Here is an 18,340-nt window from a genome sequence, read left to right as displayed (position 1 = left end):
ATGCTCACGATACAGTTTCATGATCTCATTTCTACATGACGCTCTTCTTTAAAAGGATTTCAACATAAACAAGATTTTTAGGTTTAAAAACTAAGTTACAATGTCGTTTGCCTGAGTTAGGTTGCTGCCCCGAAAACCTCCCTCCCCAAAGGCATCTATGAAAAGCAGCAGGATCACTTTCTTCTCCTTGGTTCAAGAAATCTTTCCCTTCAGGGTGCCTGGATGGCTCAGTCGGTTGAGCTTCCACCTTTGGCTCAGGTCTTGATCCCAGGGCCCCGTGTCAGGCTCCCTGATCAATGGGGAATCTGTTTCTCCCTCTCCCTCTGCTCCTCTCCCTGCTTGTGCACTCTTTCTCTCTCAAATAAATAAATAAATACAATCTTTTTTCCCCCTTTTTTTAAAGAAATCTTTCCCTTCTGTCCACCACCTTCTACTTAAACTTTCTCAGCTTTCCATTGCTTTCCACGTGGATGTGTACTGAGAGTCATGGCTTCCCTTTGAATTCAGCAAGGCTATTTAAATCAATAGTGATCAGCTCAGCTCTCACTTAGGGTTTTCCCACTGAACCTTGCCTCTCCTCATATCACATTCTGCTCCCTACATGGCACCCTAGTGCAAGTCCTGACCTGACCCAGCCTGGCCCAGCTCCTGGGGCACCGTGTACTGGCCCTTGGCTCCCACATGTCTGAATAGGAGATTGGATCTCATTACTCTACATTTATAAGCAGCTGCGGCTACACTCTGTGGCCTTATCTCCTTCCTGCAAAAGATCTGAAGAGGGGCTGGCCACCTTGGAAACATTCGCCTGCAGGAACAGCCTGAAAAAGGAAGAGGGAAGGGCAGGAAGAAGATGGTGAACTACAAAGTCACACTCGGGGTGTGTGTGTGTGTGTGTGTGTGTGTGTGTGTGTGTGTGTGCTCTGTGGCCCTTTGGAATTACCTGGGCCTGCCTGCCTCTTCACTCAAATGCTCAAACAGCTTCCAATGCCTAGCATAGTCTTTGAATGAGTGAACTTTTAAAAAAAAATTTATTTAAATTCAATTAATTGAGACGCCTGGATGGCTCAGTGGTTGAGCATCTACCTTCAGTATGGGTGTGATCCCAGGGTCCTGGGATCGAGTCCCACATTGGGCTCCTGCGAGGAGCCTGCTTCTCCCTCTGTCTGTGTCTCTACTTCTCTCTCTCTGTGTCTCATGAATAAATAAATAAAATCTTTTAAAAAAAACCCTCAATTAATTAATATATAATGTATTATTGGTTTCCAGGGTAGAGGTCAGTGATTCATCAGGCTTATTTAACACTCAGTGCTCATTATATCATATGCCCTCCTTAATGTCCATCACCCAGTTATTCATAGGAAACAAACTGAGGATTGCTGGAAGGGATGGGGTAACTGGGTGATAAATATTATATTATTATGTGCCACCTATTGTTCTACAGTTGAGAAGCATTTCAGGTTAGACGTATGGGCCTGCCTGGTGCATCCATATAATAGGTCCTATGGTTCATTTTGTCATTTTCAAATGAAGGATGTTAGGCTGTTTCCAGTTTTTCAAAAGTACAGGCAATGCTACAGCGGACAAAGCTGTACGTGCCTCCTTAAGCATGAATGTGTGTGCAAGGTTCTCAGGTGTCCAGTTTATTTTTTTTAAAGATTTTATTTATTTATTCATAAGAGACACACACACACACACACAGAGAGAGAGAGAGAGAGAGAGGTAGAGACACAGGCAGAGGGAGAAGAGAAGCAGGCTCCATGGAGGGAGCCCAACATGGGACTTGATCCGGGGACTCCAGGATCAGGCCCTGGACTGAAGGCAGGCGCTAAACGCTGAGCCACCCGGGGATCCCCAGGTGTCAAGGTTAATAGATACTAGCCGTTTGCCCAGTTTGGGCATACACACGCACACATGTGCACGCACACATACACATATATGAAAATGCACAGATACATCTCAAACCAATGCGAAGATCTCCCCCAAACAGATTACCGCCGAGAAAGTAGGAACCCGACCTGGGTTGGGAATCACTGTTGAAAAGACTTTTTACCTTTACCTGCAACATTTTAACTTTTTAAAAGGCAAACAGATTCAGGTCTTATTTGCATAATTTTAAAAAAATTTTTTTAAATCAAAGGAAAAAATTTACTGCATGAATAAGATAGGTGTAGCAACTAACAAACACCAAAGAGGTGAGATAGAATGAAAGGAGAGTGGGGTAAAGGAGAGAAACCCTAACAGCAGAACCTCTGTTAAACTTCCTCGTTGGAAAAGTAGAAACGTTAAGGTGGAAAAATGGGTGAATTGTGGAAAGGCTTTTCTCCCTCTTTTATTGGAAGCAGGAGCTTGAGAAACTAAGGTGGATTGGAGCCCGTGCAAGCGCCGCGTTCCTCCCGGCGCCCACCAGGGGGCGTGCGAGGTCCGCGCGCGGGCGCTGCGGGTTAGCCCGGGGTGCAGGGGTGCAGGGGTGCGCGGGGGTGCGCCGCGGTGGGGTGTTGGCAGGACCCAGCTCCTCTCACGCTTCTCCCCAGCACTGCTGCAGCATGAGATCTTTACTTTTTCTTGGGGGATTGAAAAGCATTACAGCTACTATTTGGAAGACCTTGCTTAGGATCAGAATGTCCTGATTACCCTGACTGGGGGGAAGGCCTGCAAGTGCAGTTGCACCCCCTAGGGCAAATAAAGAACCGATGGAAAAGGTGATGAAGTATTTGCAGATCACACACACACACACACACACACACACACACACAAGATGGCATTTCTAATTCCTCTGATGGAAAAATTTCATTGAGATTTTTTGGTTACATTTTTTCCTCTCCCCCCCCCCCCCCCCTCATCTCTTCCCTTCCAAATTCCCTAACATGTTCCTTACGTGTGTATGTGCTGGTTTTCCTTCTGTCCCCCCCTAGTTTTGAATACCATCACGTTGTGTGATACTCAGTTGCCATTGTAAGACCCCTATGGGCAGAAGGAATCTTTATCTGTAAGTTATATGGGCACATTTTGGGGCAGAGACTTCGTTTCTATGGACACTGGAGTCTTTAAAGACATCAAAGTCGAATGCAGCTCACCTTTAGGATGTAGACTTAGCAACAGTTCCCTCAAAACTGAACTTTTTACTAAGTGGACAATCCAGGTCAGTGGCTGCAAAGGGGTCTTATAGTGTTGGGGTGACAACTGCCCACTTTGGGAGCAATGGGTAAGAGAAAATTCATGTTGCTCAGGTATATGTAAATGAGGATAGGTTTTGTGTCTTCTTAAGGGTATTAATATTGAGGCTTCTAAAACATGCCACAGAGAACAATACAAATTACGTTACAATTATTTGTGTGTACCACTTGTACCCATTAATTCATAGGCTTTTTTTTTTTTAGCTGGAGAGAATATTTACAATGAACTTTATGCTTGCAAACATCAGATTAACCTTATACATGCTACTCTTTGGGAAAAACTACATATGCAATTAATTGTCCGTGTTAAATAGGCCAAAGACTGACCAGTAGTTATGTATTTTGAGAATGTAGGTTTTCTTAACAAATATTGATTTGATCCTTCAGATAGAAATGTGACTTTATTCTTTTGAGGTTAAAGTTGAGCATATTTGAGTTGAATTAGAGTAGAATGGGAAGATTTGAAAAAGAAATAAAATGACAAGTTTAAAATACCTTACTTAACCTGAAACTTTGAAATCTTGTTGAAGTAAATAATGTTCTCAAGAAACTAAATTATCAAAGTTACCTGAAGAAAACATTAATAGACTTAATTTTGAAGAAAGAAAAATTTGTCTAAATATTATAAAGGCTTCAGTGTACTAGGATTTTACTCTTACATTCCAGCAATTGTTAAGAAATAAATAGTTCTGGGGCTCCTGGGTGGCTCAGTCAGTTGAGCGTCCCATTCTTGATTTCAGCTCAGGTCATGATCTCAGGGTCCTGGGATCCAACCTAGCATTGGACTCTGTGACCAGCGGGGAGTCTGGTTGTGGATTTTCTCTCTCTTCCTCTCCCTTTGTTCCTCCCCTTGCTTGTGCGGGCTCTCTCTCTCTTTCTATCTATCTAAAATAAGTAAATAAATCTGTTTAAAAAATAAAATAAATAATTCTTATCTTAGATAAATTGCTTCAAACATAAGATGAAAAATGACGAGCTTCTGAATTAACCACTAAAACTCAAATGCTCAGAACTGACAAAGACAGCATTGAGAAAGAGACAGAAAGAGAGACTATTTTGACTCATAAATGTTGCAATTCTAAATAAAAAATAAGTAAAACAAATTTAAGTTATATTTAAAGAATAGTCCACTGTGAACAAATACAGCTTTTAGTTTCAGCAATGACAGGAATGTTTACTCTCAGGGACTACTTATGCAATGCTTCCAATAAGAGAAAACATGGATCATTTCAAATGAGGCTAAAAAAGAGATTTAAAATAAATTCAAAATCACTTCTGATTGCCTATCTCCATAAAAAAACATAAATGGAATAGGAAAAGAAAATGACTTCCGTCACATTAAAAGGAATTTCAATCCAACAACTAACACCATCATATTTAATGGAGAAGCATGAGAGAAATGCCCTCATGAAATCTCCCTTTAAAGTAAAAGAAATTGTTCCATCATCTCTTGCATTATTTAGTATTGTTCTGGAAGATCTGGATTCTCTCAGGAATGAAGACATGCAGTAGACATGAGAGGTTTAAATACTGGAAAGAAAGAGACCAAAATGTCTCCCCTTCCCCCAGATGGTATGATTGTTTACTCAGAAGCGAGAAATTCAAACTAAACCAGTATTTGAAATTATCAAGAGAGTCCAGAAGGGTTTCTTTTTATAAGAAAATGATTCAAAAAATCCGTAACTTTCCAGTATACCATCATCAATAATTAAGAACAAGGTACAATGGGAAAGGTGTTTATTCAAAATAAGAACAAGAGGCATGAAAGAGCCAAGTGCCCTCAGTGAGAAACCTAGAATGATAAGAAGTAAGCTACATCACAACCATTACTGACAGACATTTGCACCACAAAATACAGGTTTAATGCAACTCAAGCCAAAAGAATAAGATTAATTTGGCATTTTAGAAATGATTTTAAAGTGCTTCTAGAAGAACAATTGTTTAACAATAGCTAACACTTAAAAAATAAAAAATAACAATGATGCCAGCAAAGTATCAGAAGAAGAAGCCCTAGACCCTCCCATCCACTGCGCCTCCACCAGACACACTGATTAAACATCACTTCGGTTCTGCCTCTGTCTGGGGAAGTTAGGGAAAGAGTGGGCTACATGTCAAAGTTCTGATTTTACTGCGGGTTGCCTGAAGCATTGGCTATTAAAGCAAAAAAGTAGGAGTAGGGGAATATCCTCACCTTTTAACATGCATCAAAATAAAAGCCAGGTAGATTTAAACCTTAAATTTCTGAAAAAAGTCAAGCCATGTTGTCTGAATGAATGAATCAATCAATCAATCAGTCCATGTTACGACAATACAGCTGAAGGGTCATTTGATTTTTTAATGCAGAAAATTTTCCAAGCATAAGACAGAAAGGAAAAGATTAATAATGTTTTTGCAGGAATTAAAATGTCTATATAGTAAGTCACAATATACATAAGACTAAAAGGAAATAGCTATGAAGAAAGGTTTCCTACAGCTAAAGTTTTAAAAGTTCAAATACATTAATAAAACAAACTGATGCATCAGTAAAACTGGGCAAAGGACACCGGCAAAAGAGTAAATACAATTGCCTTCTAAATTAAGAAGAAAGGGACATTAAAGCAACTAAAATATATTTTGCTCATAAAAGTAACAAAATTTAAAATTTGGTGACAGTAACAAGTTATAAGTAACAGTAAGAAGCATCAAGAGAGAGAATTACTTGAATTCACTGGGAGTGCAGTTTTGTGTATCTTTTCTAAACGGTATTTTTGCAGTAAGTATGAAGAGTCTTAAAAATAATCCCACTTCTCATTCTCATGATCCCATTTTAAGAAATATACCCTACTGGGGCCGCTGGGTGGCTCAGGTCATGATCCCAGGGTCCTAGGATTGTGTCCCATGTCGAATCTGTGCTCGGCAGGGAGTCTGCTTCTCTCCCCGCCCCCCCCCCCCGCCTCTCCCTTCCACTTATGCCCTCTTCTCACTCTCTCAAATAAATAAATAAAAATCTTAAAAAATATATATCCTATTGAAATATTTGGGGTGCCATGTACAAAGAATAATGTACAAGGATTTCAATAGTAAACTTTTAAATTCTAGCAAAAATTGAAAATAACTCAAATATCCAACAACAGAAGAGGTGTTAGGTAAATAATGTTACATCCATTTAAATAAAAACTGCAACAATGTTTTCTGAAGAATTGTAATGGCAATAGAAAATGCTCCCAATATAACTTATTACACTGATACAGAAGTATATAAATAATACATTCCACAGTATGATGTAAACTATTTTTAAAACAGGGGAAGGAGTACACCAAAATATTAATATATGAATATTAAAATATTAATATTAGTAAAGAGTGCATTTACCACGATGGCCACTGAGTAATGTATAAAATTGTTGAATCACCATAGTGTACGCTATATTTCACACCCGAAACTAACATGACTCTATGTGTTAACTATACTGGAATTAAAAGAAAAAATTTAATTAAAAATACTAAAATAGTGGTTATATCACGGTTTGTAGTCATGATATTGTTTTTTGCTCTTTGCCGGCTTTTCCAAATTTTCTGTAATAAATATATAACACCTTATGATTGGAGATAAAAAGTTATTTTAAACAATATTTTCTTTGATCACATTAACATCTTGAAAATAGTCCCCACACCACACTGAATCTCACTGAATCCTTACAAACTGGTCCAGATCGACCGCACTGACTCCTTTCCCTCTTGGACTCACCTGGTGTTGTGGGTTGCTGTTATCAGTTTGCTGAGCCCGAGATATCATTGGAGATACTTTTTTGGAAGCCACTGTGGCTGCTGTTTCCACTGGTCTAGTTGGACTTCCATACACTGGTTCTTCGGAGCTACTATACTGAATGGAAATCCTGCTATAAAGCAGAGTTTTATAAGAAATTGTAATAATATTTAATTATCAGGCATGATATTGAGGAAAGTCTTTTTAGAAATTGTTAAATCAGATATTCAATTCACTATTCAAATTAAAGTAGCATGACTCCCCCCCCCCCCCCCCCCCGCCCGCCCGTGCTTTTTCCCATCCAACTACTTAGGTGATAGAGAGCAATCAGCCAATAATGGAAATGGGGATTTTATTTCCTGCCTGCCTTCTTGACAATCTAGATATGAGAATGCAAAGAAATTTAGGGATGACTGCATAATATCCCCCAGGTCATCCTGTTCAGGTCAGGTACTAAGGGTTCTAAGTGCGAGTGTGTGTTTATTGTGTCATATTGGAAAGAACGTAGAATAGAGCAGATTAGTTTAAGGTCAGGCATATTCCATTTTATAGAGTTCCACTCCGTTTCATTCCTCTATTCAAAAACTATTTTATAGCATCGCACCATCTTGAGTTATGGCAGATAAAAGATGAAAAATAAAAGCAGAGAACTCCCTGCTCACAGAGACTTCACATTTCATGAACAGATGAATATACGATCATTATTGACATAATGCGATTATCTCTGCAGAATGTGATGAGAGCACAGGGAGAGAAGGGATTGTTCTGTGGTACACCTAATTACGTGTTTAAGCAGTGGGGCATGGGAATAATCCATAACTTCTTTGTCACACAACTGTGAGTGATGACATACTCTCTTCTTACTCCTTGTGAGATCATTTTGATACCTTTGGGTTGTTCCATACCACTTTCTGTATTTGATGTACGAACATCAAATATATATTGAGTTTGTTTTTGGAAGAAAAATGGCATCAATTTATACACACTGTTCTGCCCCTTGCTCTTTTCACTGATGCATGATGATAAATGGCCTCCAGTATAATAGATAAGTGCTTAAATTTGTTCATTTAAGTGGATTTATGATGTTCTGTTGTATGTCTGGATCATGTGTGTTCCACCATTTTTTCTGCAATTGGATCCTTACATTCTTTCTGGTTTATTGTCCAGCCCTCCAGGGCTATAACCTGTGTTCTTATTTACTATGTTGCTTTTATTCCCATAGGATCATTCCCTTCAGTATTCAAACATGCTGCTATTTTCCCCAAATATTTCCAAAAATAGCATGTTTGAGTACTGAAGGGAATGATCCTATGGGACTACAAGCAACACTACATAGTAAATGTAGTGTTTACTATGTAAACATGTAGTGGATCACACACATGATCCAGGCATACAACAGAACATAAGTCTGCTTAAATGAACAAATTTAAGCACCTACCTATTGTACTCGAGGACATTTATCATGGTGCATTAGTGAAAAGAGCAAGGGGCAGAACAGTGTGTATAAAATGATGCAATCTTTCTTCCAAAAACAAACTCAATATATATTTGATGTTTGTATATCAAATACAGAAAGTGGTACGGAACAACCCAAAGGTATCAAAATGATCTCACATGGGGTAAGAAGTAAATGTAGTGTGTATACATTACTCAGAGTAGAACACAATAACAAAACATTCTCTTCACTTGAGGTTTGCCTACCACCTACACCATCCCTTTGCTCCCTCTACTGTAACAAATCCTGGAAAGAATTTTATTCGGTATCTTTAATTCCTTAGCTCCCATTCTTCCCTAAACTGCCTCTAGTCTGATTTTTCCTACTACGGCTGTCCTACACTGCTCTTTCTGAGGACAGCAATGATTCCCTCATTGCAAAATCCAAAGGCCAATTCTTACTTGCCCTCGCCCCAGCATTTGACAGACTAGACCACGCCCTGCTCCTTAAAACACTGTATTTACCTACCTTCCACAATTCCTTATTTCCTTGGTTTTCCTCCCAGATCATTCATCTTTCTCAGTCTCCCCTGCCAGCTCTTCTTCTGCTCTCTAATTTTGCAAGTGGACTGTTGTAGGACTCAATATGTTCTCCTTCCTTCCCTGTCTACACTCTCCTTAGTGATCTCATACAATCTCATGGCTTGAGAGCCATCCATACTCATGCCTGAATGAAGGTTATTTAACATATGTATTTTCTTATTAAGACACATCAGAGCCTTCTTGTGCTTAGGAACAGCAGATAGCATTCAGCACAATGTTTGGGGGGGCAATTTGCAATATTGAAATCGCCATCAAAAAGCACAAAAAAGTGAAAAGAATATGTTTATGGTATAAGAGCTGAAACAAGAAGGCAGAGTGACTCTCAGTTCACTCAGCTGTGGATCAGCCAATTCAAATTTTTTGCCATTCTGTGCATGTCTGCAAATGACTTGGAAAACATTGCAAGTATTGATTTTAGAGCTATAAATAAATTTTCATGAATAAGTACATTCATAAATACAGAATCTATGAATAATGAGGGTCAACTATAGTAATTTTTGGAAAATGTACAATTCTTATACAAAGCCTTATCTTTGAGGAATTTGGTATATTTATCCTTTTGTTCAGGTCTTATTTTCTATACTCTTAAATATTATAATTTTTATGTGGCTTTTGTATCTTTTTTGCTAAGCTTTTTTTTTTTTACCCAAGTTTCTCTTTAAAATTATATTTACAGGTACTATAAAGGGGATCTTAATAAAATTTCTAGCTGGCTGTTGCTATCATAGTGAAGAGCTATTAATTTGTGCATATGTATTTTATTTCCCACCACTCAAAGCCTATTAATTCTAAAAGTTTTTGCTAGACTTACTAGAACTTTCTTGGGTATGTATAATGATGTTGACTGCAAATGAAAGTTATTTTGTTTGTTTCACCATTTTAATTTCCTTTTTATTATATTTGCAAGAATTTCCCAAAATATTTAATAACAATGGTGATATTTGGCACCTGACTTTCAGTTACATTTTTCGTAAGTGAAAATGTTCTCAGTGTAAACCATTATATGTAAAGTGAGTAAATTCACATTATAGGGAGGAGGCTTATTTTCTGAGTTGATGAACGAATTCAGTGTCATCACTTGGCAAAATCATTAATCCCTTGGAAGATGGTTAATTCAAATGTGTCAATAGATATCAGCGATGTGTTTTTGCCTCTTACTACATTGTTAGACACTAATGTTCCACATTCATTTCTCCTAGATCAGCCACTAATCAGAATTTCTGAACTCATTAATATCTAGGTGAAACTGAAAATTATTACATAAGAATTTTACTTTAGGGAACACTCTGTTGTACTCAGGTGGACAGAGTAGAACACATTGACATTTAAAAAACCTTTAGCTTTACATAGTGCTTGCAATTTCCCTTCCTCCTCTTATCTCCACTGATACTACTCTGGGAGTAGGAAGGACAGGTTATCTCTAGTATCAGGTGAAGAAACTGAGTCACAGAAATATGAAGTGACTTCCCCAAGGCTATACCGCTGACTGAGCACAAAGCCTAATCAAACTTCACTACCTTCTCCCAACACCGTGTCATCAATCACTCTTGTGACACTTTCTCATACTCCATTCTAAAAGAATTCATGACCTAACTTATTATCCCATCAATTCCTTCATCATGCATCCATCATCGTATTATTCAGTCCATCAGCCAATCATTCAACAAACATTTATTGAGTATTTATCAAATTCAGATGTTGTTATAGATTCTGGAAATACAGCTGGAAACAATAAAAGGTCCTCAACCCCCAGGCCTCTGAGCTTACATTATAGAAAACAAACAAAAAGTAAAAGTAAAATATATAGGGTGTCAGGTGCTGATGACATGCTCTGAAGAAAAATAAAGCAAGGGAGGATGATTGGGAGTGCTAGTGTAGGGACAGGGCCTGAAATGTTAAGTGGTCAAGAATGGCCTTATGGATGAGATGGCATTTGAGCAAAGAACTCTGTGGGTCTTTATTATTATTATTATTAATTATTATTACTTTGAGAGGAGAGAGGGAATGTGTGTGTATGCTTGTGTGCAGTGATGGGTAAAAGAAGAAGAAGGAGAGAATCTTAAGCAGGCTCCACACCAAGCGTGGAGCCCAATGCAGGGCTTGATCCCATGACCTTAAGATCATAACCTAAGCTGAAACCAAGAGTCAGATGCTTAACCAACTGAGCCACCCAGGCACCCCTCTCTGTAGGTCTTTAGGAGTGAGCCTCAAGCCATGCAGTTGGGTGGGCTAGGGTAAAGTAAAGGTTTAATTCTTCAGTGGGGAAGGATCTGGCCTAGTCTTCTGGGGTGGGGGAGAGGAGTGAAGGCTGGATCACAGACAATGTGGGATTAGGGAGATGAAACCAGAGAGGTATGCAGGGGGGGCCAAAATATGCAGAACTTTTCTAAGTCATTACAACTCTTAGTTTCTAGCTTAAAAACAATGGGAATATAATGGGGGGATTTAAGGCATGGGAGTTTGGGGGAGGTGGGCACAAGAGGAATGCCATCATATTTGTGCTTTTAAAACATCAGCCTGGCTTCAGCAGCCAAAGAAATCAAATTAAGAGTAAGTATGGATCTTTGTGTTCTAACTATGAGAATGTAGGAATTTAAATAAGATTTCAAGTGTTCAATAAATCCAGATGACTAATTGACACATTGTATTGTTCCTTTGTTAGGGAAAGAACTGTCTTCTTGAAGAAGACAGATGAATTGGTACTTGATATCTTTGTTCTTATTTTTAAATTCTTTGTACTATATTAAAGATATGCATCAAGATGATACTCGAATTTTCTTACTTTAAAGATATATTGATAACAGCCTGCAAGGTAAATGTGACACAGGCAAGACATAAAAAACATCTAATTGCAATGTCAACATATACTTTTTCTCTTAAAGAGCTATACAAACATATTTATATTGGAAAATGACAAAATGGCCATAGAAATAGGGTCTGGGACTGAGGTTGAAATAAGCTGGTGGGTATGTGAGGGAAGATCAGAAATTACAAAAGAAATTAGTAAATGGATACCATTCTGATTTAAATTTTTGATCTCTTCTACTCTCAGTAGATAAAATGGGAGTGAATTAATAATTCTGTTTTTCTTTCCTCCCCCATAGTTTGATGATCATAAGCCCATAGAAACAGTATCTTCTTTGTTTTAGTTTCTACAATTTTAAATTTTGAAGAAGTGATTACATCAGAATTAGCATCACAAAGACTTTTTAAGAAAAGATTTTATTTTTAAATAATCTCTACACCCAATGTGGCGCTCGAACTCACAACCCCCGAGATCAAGAGTTGTATGCTCCACTGACCAAGCCAGCCAAATATCCCCATCACAAAGACTTTTTAAAGTTGTCTTCAGGCTGATGATCTTTAGGTAAGTGATGGGACCTCCTAAATCAGTGGTGCTTGGTGTGCTTTGGGATAACCCTCTGGAGCACAGTTTGGTATTCTGAATTTTGAGAGTTAACAAAGTTCACAATTTTTGACCCAATGATTTTATTTTAGTAAATTTATCTTAGTAAAATATTAAAACTATAGGAAGATGCTTATGTAGGGATATTGACTAAAGAATTTCAGGGGACAATTTTTAAAAAATAACCAAAATCTTCAATGATATAAGGGATTGCTTCTATATTATGATGCTCTCTTATAAGGATGAGAGTGAGGCCATTAAAAAGCATATTTTGGAGACTAATGACATGGGAAATACTCTCCATTTAGAGAAAGAAAAGAAGAATGAAAAATTGGAATGCCGCATAGTTCCTATTTTGGTAATACTAAAATGTGACTAGCACACATCTGTGAGTGATGGGAATCTGAGTGTTTTTCTTCTACTTTTTCAATAAGAATAAAGTATTGATTCTGAATTAGGCTTTCAAAAGCAAACCACCAAAAAACTATATATTAAAAAAACTAGGGATGTAAAGCAAAGTTATTCAAATACTTTAATATTATAAGTCTTCTGGGTCTAATGCTTTAATTGGAATAATTCTAAATGATAGGATGGGCCATTTGGAAGTATTTTTGCCTCTTGTTCTATTTTAAAATTAAAGATCATTTTTAGAGGGGAAATGCATCTTAAGCCCTCTGCCACCTGTTCGGCAGAGCTGTCACTCACAGAAACTCACCTGGCCTGTGTGTGGTTAGCCAAGTCCTTTGGAGTCACCTGGTCCAGCAGCCACTGCCTTCTTGAAGTTTCTTTTTTCCTACCACGCCCTTGGAGCAGGTTGTTTCTGAGGGTCCTGACGAGGAATTTTGTATTCTCCTTTGCTGACGTCTGCTGGAAGGGCCAACATTAAAAAGGACTCCTATCAGTCTAAATGGGGTCCTTTTCCCCCACGTGGATGGACTGGCCACCATGAAAATTTTTGGAACTATTTCACTTCACTTATATGTCCTTAAAAAAATCATCTTCCTTCCTTACTACCTGAATTTCTTCACATCCTACTTGTCCACATAGTGTACGTTTCAAATTAAATACCCCCAGCTTACATAATAACCCCTCTTCCCGAGAGCAATCCAGTAACGTGGGTTTCTAAAGCTAGAAGGGCTGCGGAGCAGAGCTAGGTCCAGGGCTGCTAACATTGAGGGTGTGGGTGCTCTTCACAGTTGGCAGATCCCTTGTAGAGTTAGCTCCAGAAAAAAATGCTCACGCATTTAATTCCATACGAAACCTCAGTGGATTCACAGGCCGCCTGAAGTTTATCCAGCAACCCCACATTAAGAACTTCTGCTAAAAGGAACAAAGGAACCAGATGCCTTATTAAAAGATTTGCAGCACTTGGGATCTAAGTGTAATAACAAAGGGACCACACGGTGTCAGTCTAACATCAACGAGCCCTATTCCTCCCCAGGCTTTTGGAAATAGGGAGTGGGTGGGCAACCTCTGGGTTATTTATTTAGTAAATCAGTGCCCGCTGGAATTCTTTGGCAACACTAAGCACTTGACTTTTGTAGACCACTCATGTTAAAGAGAACCAGGGAACGCTGTCCTTGGGGAGGTGAGCCGATCAACATCCCTCACTACTGTGGTGTTTGGGGGGGATACCATCTATGGGGAAACTGATTCACAGGAACTCAGTGATGAGGAGTGAGTGTTCCTTCTGGGAAAATGAAAATGCTCTCTGCTTAAAATTGACCATCCTATTTCTCTTTTTTCTTCAAAAGCTCTGAATTCTCTTGCTGAGTATTTAGAATTTTCTTAAAAAATATTTGAAAGGCAGCTATGAAGTCTTAGTTTTATATTCTTTCAGTCAAAACTCAAAAGAGTGATCTTTCTCTTTCATTTTTCCTAAAGAAAAAATACTGGGAGTTTAGGGCTCAGGAAAAGACATGTTTAAAGGACAAAAGTGGGTAGCCCGGGTGGCTCAGCGGTTTAGTGCCACCTTCGGCCCAGGGTGTCATCCTGGAGACCCGGGATCGAGTCCCACGTCAGGCTCCCTGCATGGAGCCTATTTCTCCCTCTGCCTGTGTCTCTGCCTCTCTCGAATAAATAAAAAAAATCTTAAAAAAAAAAAAAGACAAAAGTTTCTCCGACAGGTACTAGTAACTAGAAACCTGATTTCATCCTTTTTACCAAACCAAAACCTTTTCTTTGAATCTGTACACATTTCCAGTGCTTCTCCTCTCTTATTCTTCAGATATTTTCTGCTATATCATGTGGGACCAGTGGCTTCAGATTGAACGCTGTTTGGCTTCTTCTTGTCCCAAAAGGTTTTATTGAAATCTATGATGTAGAGAAAGTATATTTATATTGAGAGATATTTATTTAAGGCTGAGTTTGCCACTTCCTTAGTCTTAAATATTATCTCGAGTGAAAGGAGGAGAATCTGTGGTTTTACTGGAGGGAGAGTTTTTAAGCTGCTGTAGCTGGTACTGATTGGATTCATGAATCATTGGTACGTGGGGTTAGATGTTACCTGGACGCAGTGCTCCATCACAGGATAGGCCTTCTGGTGAGACCTGCCGTGAAGCCCAGCGAAGAAGCACGCCTGGCAGATGTCAAAGTTGAGACACTTCAGACAACGGTATCTGCCAATTTCAATGGAAATGTGGCTAATGTCACAACTAGTACGTAAGCAAAGAACATAACGTTCAGGTGGAGAATGAGCACCTCCAAACATACAAGAGACGTCTAAGCTATCAAGGAAGTGTAAAATCGCTCCCAAACTTTGTAGGGATATTAAATGACTCTGACATGTTTCTTTACTCAAATCTTTTGATAGTACTTTTTATAATATGGCATTATAGTAACATAGTTTTATCCAACAAACCATAGTACAGAAGTCTGATTCATGGCCCCACAAATATACCATACATTTTATATAGGTAGGGTACAGTGCACAACCCTTTGGATAGACTCCTAAGTCTGTAGCCGCATTTTGTGTGGCAGCACAATGCACTCAAATCTTTTGAATTTAGTTGCCAACCTAAATAAAATAAACTGGGAGATTTTTCAGTAAATTCCAACTTTTGACTTCTCTTGGAAATTCTCAAGATATGATAATACCAGACCTGCATTCCCACATGGTATTGGGGAAAATAAAACCATAGATAAAGAATTTAAAATAAACTTTTGTGATTTTCTAGAAGTCCATCTATAGGAAAGAAATGCAGTAGAGGAGAGGTAGTTCCTCCAGCCAGGATGTGGGGGAGTGCCCCCACATCCGAGTTTCTTAATACATCCACATTGCAGTCCTTCTCATATGAACAGCTGCACCCTTAAATCTCCCTTGGTTACGGATGAGGAGGTTATCTGGAGACACCAGGGGAAGGAGGGGTGTCTCATACTACTCAGGGAAAATATGGTGATACCAGCAGAGGGCTGGGGAGACCTCATAGTTAGGATTTAATGACTTTTAATGATATTTAAGTGGAATCATACTGTTTGTCTGTTAAAGCTCAGGGATCTATACTTTTTTCCTGCTATTTTTTTTAAAGATTTTATTCATTTATTCATGAGAGACACAGAGAGAGAGGCAGAGACACAGGTAGAGGGAGAAGCAGGCTCCATGCAGGGAGCCCGACCTGGGACTCAATCCCAGGACTCCAGGATCACGCCCGGGGCCAAAGGCAGGTGCCCAACTGCTGAGCCATCCAGGACCCCTTTTCCTGTTATTTTAATTCTCTTCTCCAACTGCAGTGTAGGCGGTATAAAATACTGCCTTCTTCATCAATGACAAGAATTGATGATGGCAAAGTAGCAGCTACTCCTTCTAGACTGGAGATGACACTTCCACTCACCACTGTCCTTCCTGGGCCTACTTCCCGCATACAGACCGCATGCCTAGCTCCTGTAAAGTTTTCAACCACTGCTTTGAAAGTTACAGAAAAAGAAATACAATAAGATGCCTATGCTCTTTGAATTTCATGTCTTGCTGTGGAAAGATGACAGGGAAGCTTGTGGTACTAACTAGCAAAGTTAAGCAATATGTGATTGTGTGCCAAGTCTGAGGCATGGAAGGCAAGTACTGTAGGAGGGAGAGAGGGGGGAGACCCCGGTGGGCTGCTGAAAAGTTTTCATGGGGGAAGTATGCCTTTGGGCTGGAGATCTATGAGGACGAAACGCCAGAGAGAAAGAAGAGTGAGGGAAGGAGATTGGAGCCAAGAAGGAGGGTTTGGAGCACATCAAATCTATCAGACCTGCTGATTATTCTAAAAAAACAGAGGAATCAAAACTTGGAATGCTCCTGAGGCCAGATGGTAGAAGGTCTTCTGACCAAAGTTGTCTGAAGGCAGAGCAAGAGAATGCAAGTTCTTTAAGGTCAACCATCAGCTGCCCTTGTCCATTGCCATGCCTGGGCACCTCGTTCCAATGCAGGGTCTTAACAAATTGTGTCGAGTGGCTAGAATGGTAGCTAATGTTTTGGAACAGTCACTGAAGGGCAGGCAACATACATGGGTTGACACAATCCCCATGAAAGTTATTTAAGGTAAGGCATTCTTATCATTTTTTCAGATGAAGACACTGAATCAGAGTTCAAGTAACTTGTACAAAGTTACACAACTTCTTGGTCAATGGTAAAAGTTGACTTTGACGCCAGGGATACCACCTGAGTGGAGAATCAGCTATATTAACCACTGGAATAGACCAACAGTGCAGGAGGCTTGAGTTTGAATGCACCGGTACTGGGGACCTTGAAGTGGAAACATAAGGTCAGATGTTTGGAGGATACTTAGTACCTTGCAGGTTTTCAATGACCTGAATGAAGTTAAATGAATGACTTAGGTTATTCACAAGGAAAACGGGACTGGTAAATTCTGCCTTCTTGGTTTTGCAAAGTTTTACAGTGATTTGAAAATTATTCAACATGCATAATTGGGAAGACAAAGGCTCTTTGCATGAAATGCATAACAATATTTTATTTTTATTTTATTTAAAGATTTTATTTATTTATTCATAGAGATACAGAGAGACAGAGAGAGGCAGAGACACAGGCAGAGGGAGAAGCAGGCTCCGTGCAGGGAGCCCGATGTGGGGCTCGATCCCGGTTCTCCAGGATCACACCCCAGGCTGCAGGCAGCGCCAAACTGCTGTGCCACCAGGGCTGCCCGCATAACAATATTTTAAATAAGGATTATTTATAAGTACTGGCTACATTATCCAGCATTACCATATGGTTGCAGTTGATTCATCTAGGACAATACACTGACCCCTAACCTTGCATTAATTCCTTTATGCTCAGAAACTAGCTACAGGTAATATGAGGAAAGGTATACTGTGAATAATGAGATTGGTCTGTTGATGTCTTTACCAAGAAAGAATGAAGGTTTTTTTTTTTTTTCCCAATCTCATCTCAACTTTCCATGGTTATTACAGAGCATAAATGTGACATGTCCTGCTAAAATATAACACCGGCTTAGGAACAATCTCTGGTCTTTGTACTTTCTCTTACTTTAGAAGGTTAAGCCTTTGCCTTATTCCTGTTACCTCTAGGTCTTCAAACACTTCTGCTCTAAAATGACTTTATTAATCTCACTAAAACTTAAAGCCTTGAGGCTATTGCTGGAGTTTATGAGAGCCAAAAACACAAGTTTAAGGTTAGGACTGTAATAAATTCTAACAATTTCTAATAGACTCAGAAGGTTACAGCTAAAAGAAGCCTAGCACTCCATGGGACCCAGCCTTCCTTATTTTACTTACAAAGAAACCGAGGTCCAGAGAGGTTAATGGCCTTGTGCAGGTCACCCAGCCATCTGCATATCTGAGAACCTACATTGCCTTGGAGGAAAGAGGGTTTGCTTGGAGGCATTGCTAAGAGGAAGGTGAATCTCATTCTCAGTAGAAAGGGATGTAATCTGAAATTTAAAGAATGGCACTTCTTGCCCTTGCCTTGGTGTGACCGGAGTCATTCAAACTCTTTGAAACCCCTTTATAAAATAGGAATAATAAT

At 39.2% G+C, this 18,340-nt stretch overlaps 1 protein-coding gene across 1 annotated transcript in view; it reads right to left on the bottom strand.

The window, feature by feature from the left end:
* The window catches only part of DYTN (dystrotelin), a 49,457-nt gene that overhangs the window by 13,589 nt on the left and 17,528 nt on the right, over positions 1-18,340 (bottom strand). The window contains exons 8-9 of the mRNA XM_026002056.2: positions 14,867-14,978; positions 13,076-13,224 (exon numbers count right to left, since the gene is read on the bottom strand). Coding sequence (XP_025857841.2) covers positions 13,076-13,224; positions 14,867-14,978 — 261 coding nt within the window. The remainder of the gene's footprint in view (positions 1-13,075; positions 13,225-14,866; positions 14,979-18,340) is intronic.

Source organism: Vulpes vulpes, chromosome 16 (assembly GCF_048418805.1).
Source record: "Vulpes vulpes isolate BD-2025 chromosome 16, VulVul3, whole genome shotgun sequence".
NCBI lineage: Eukaryota > Metazoa > Chordata > Mammalia > Carnivora > Canidae > Vulpes > Vulpes vulpes.
This window is presented reverse-complemented; position numbering and strand designations above follow the sequence as displayed.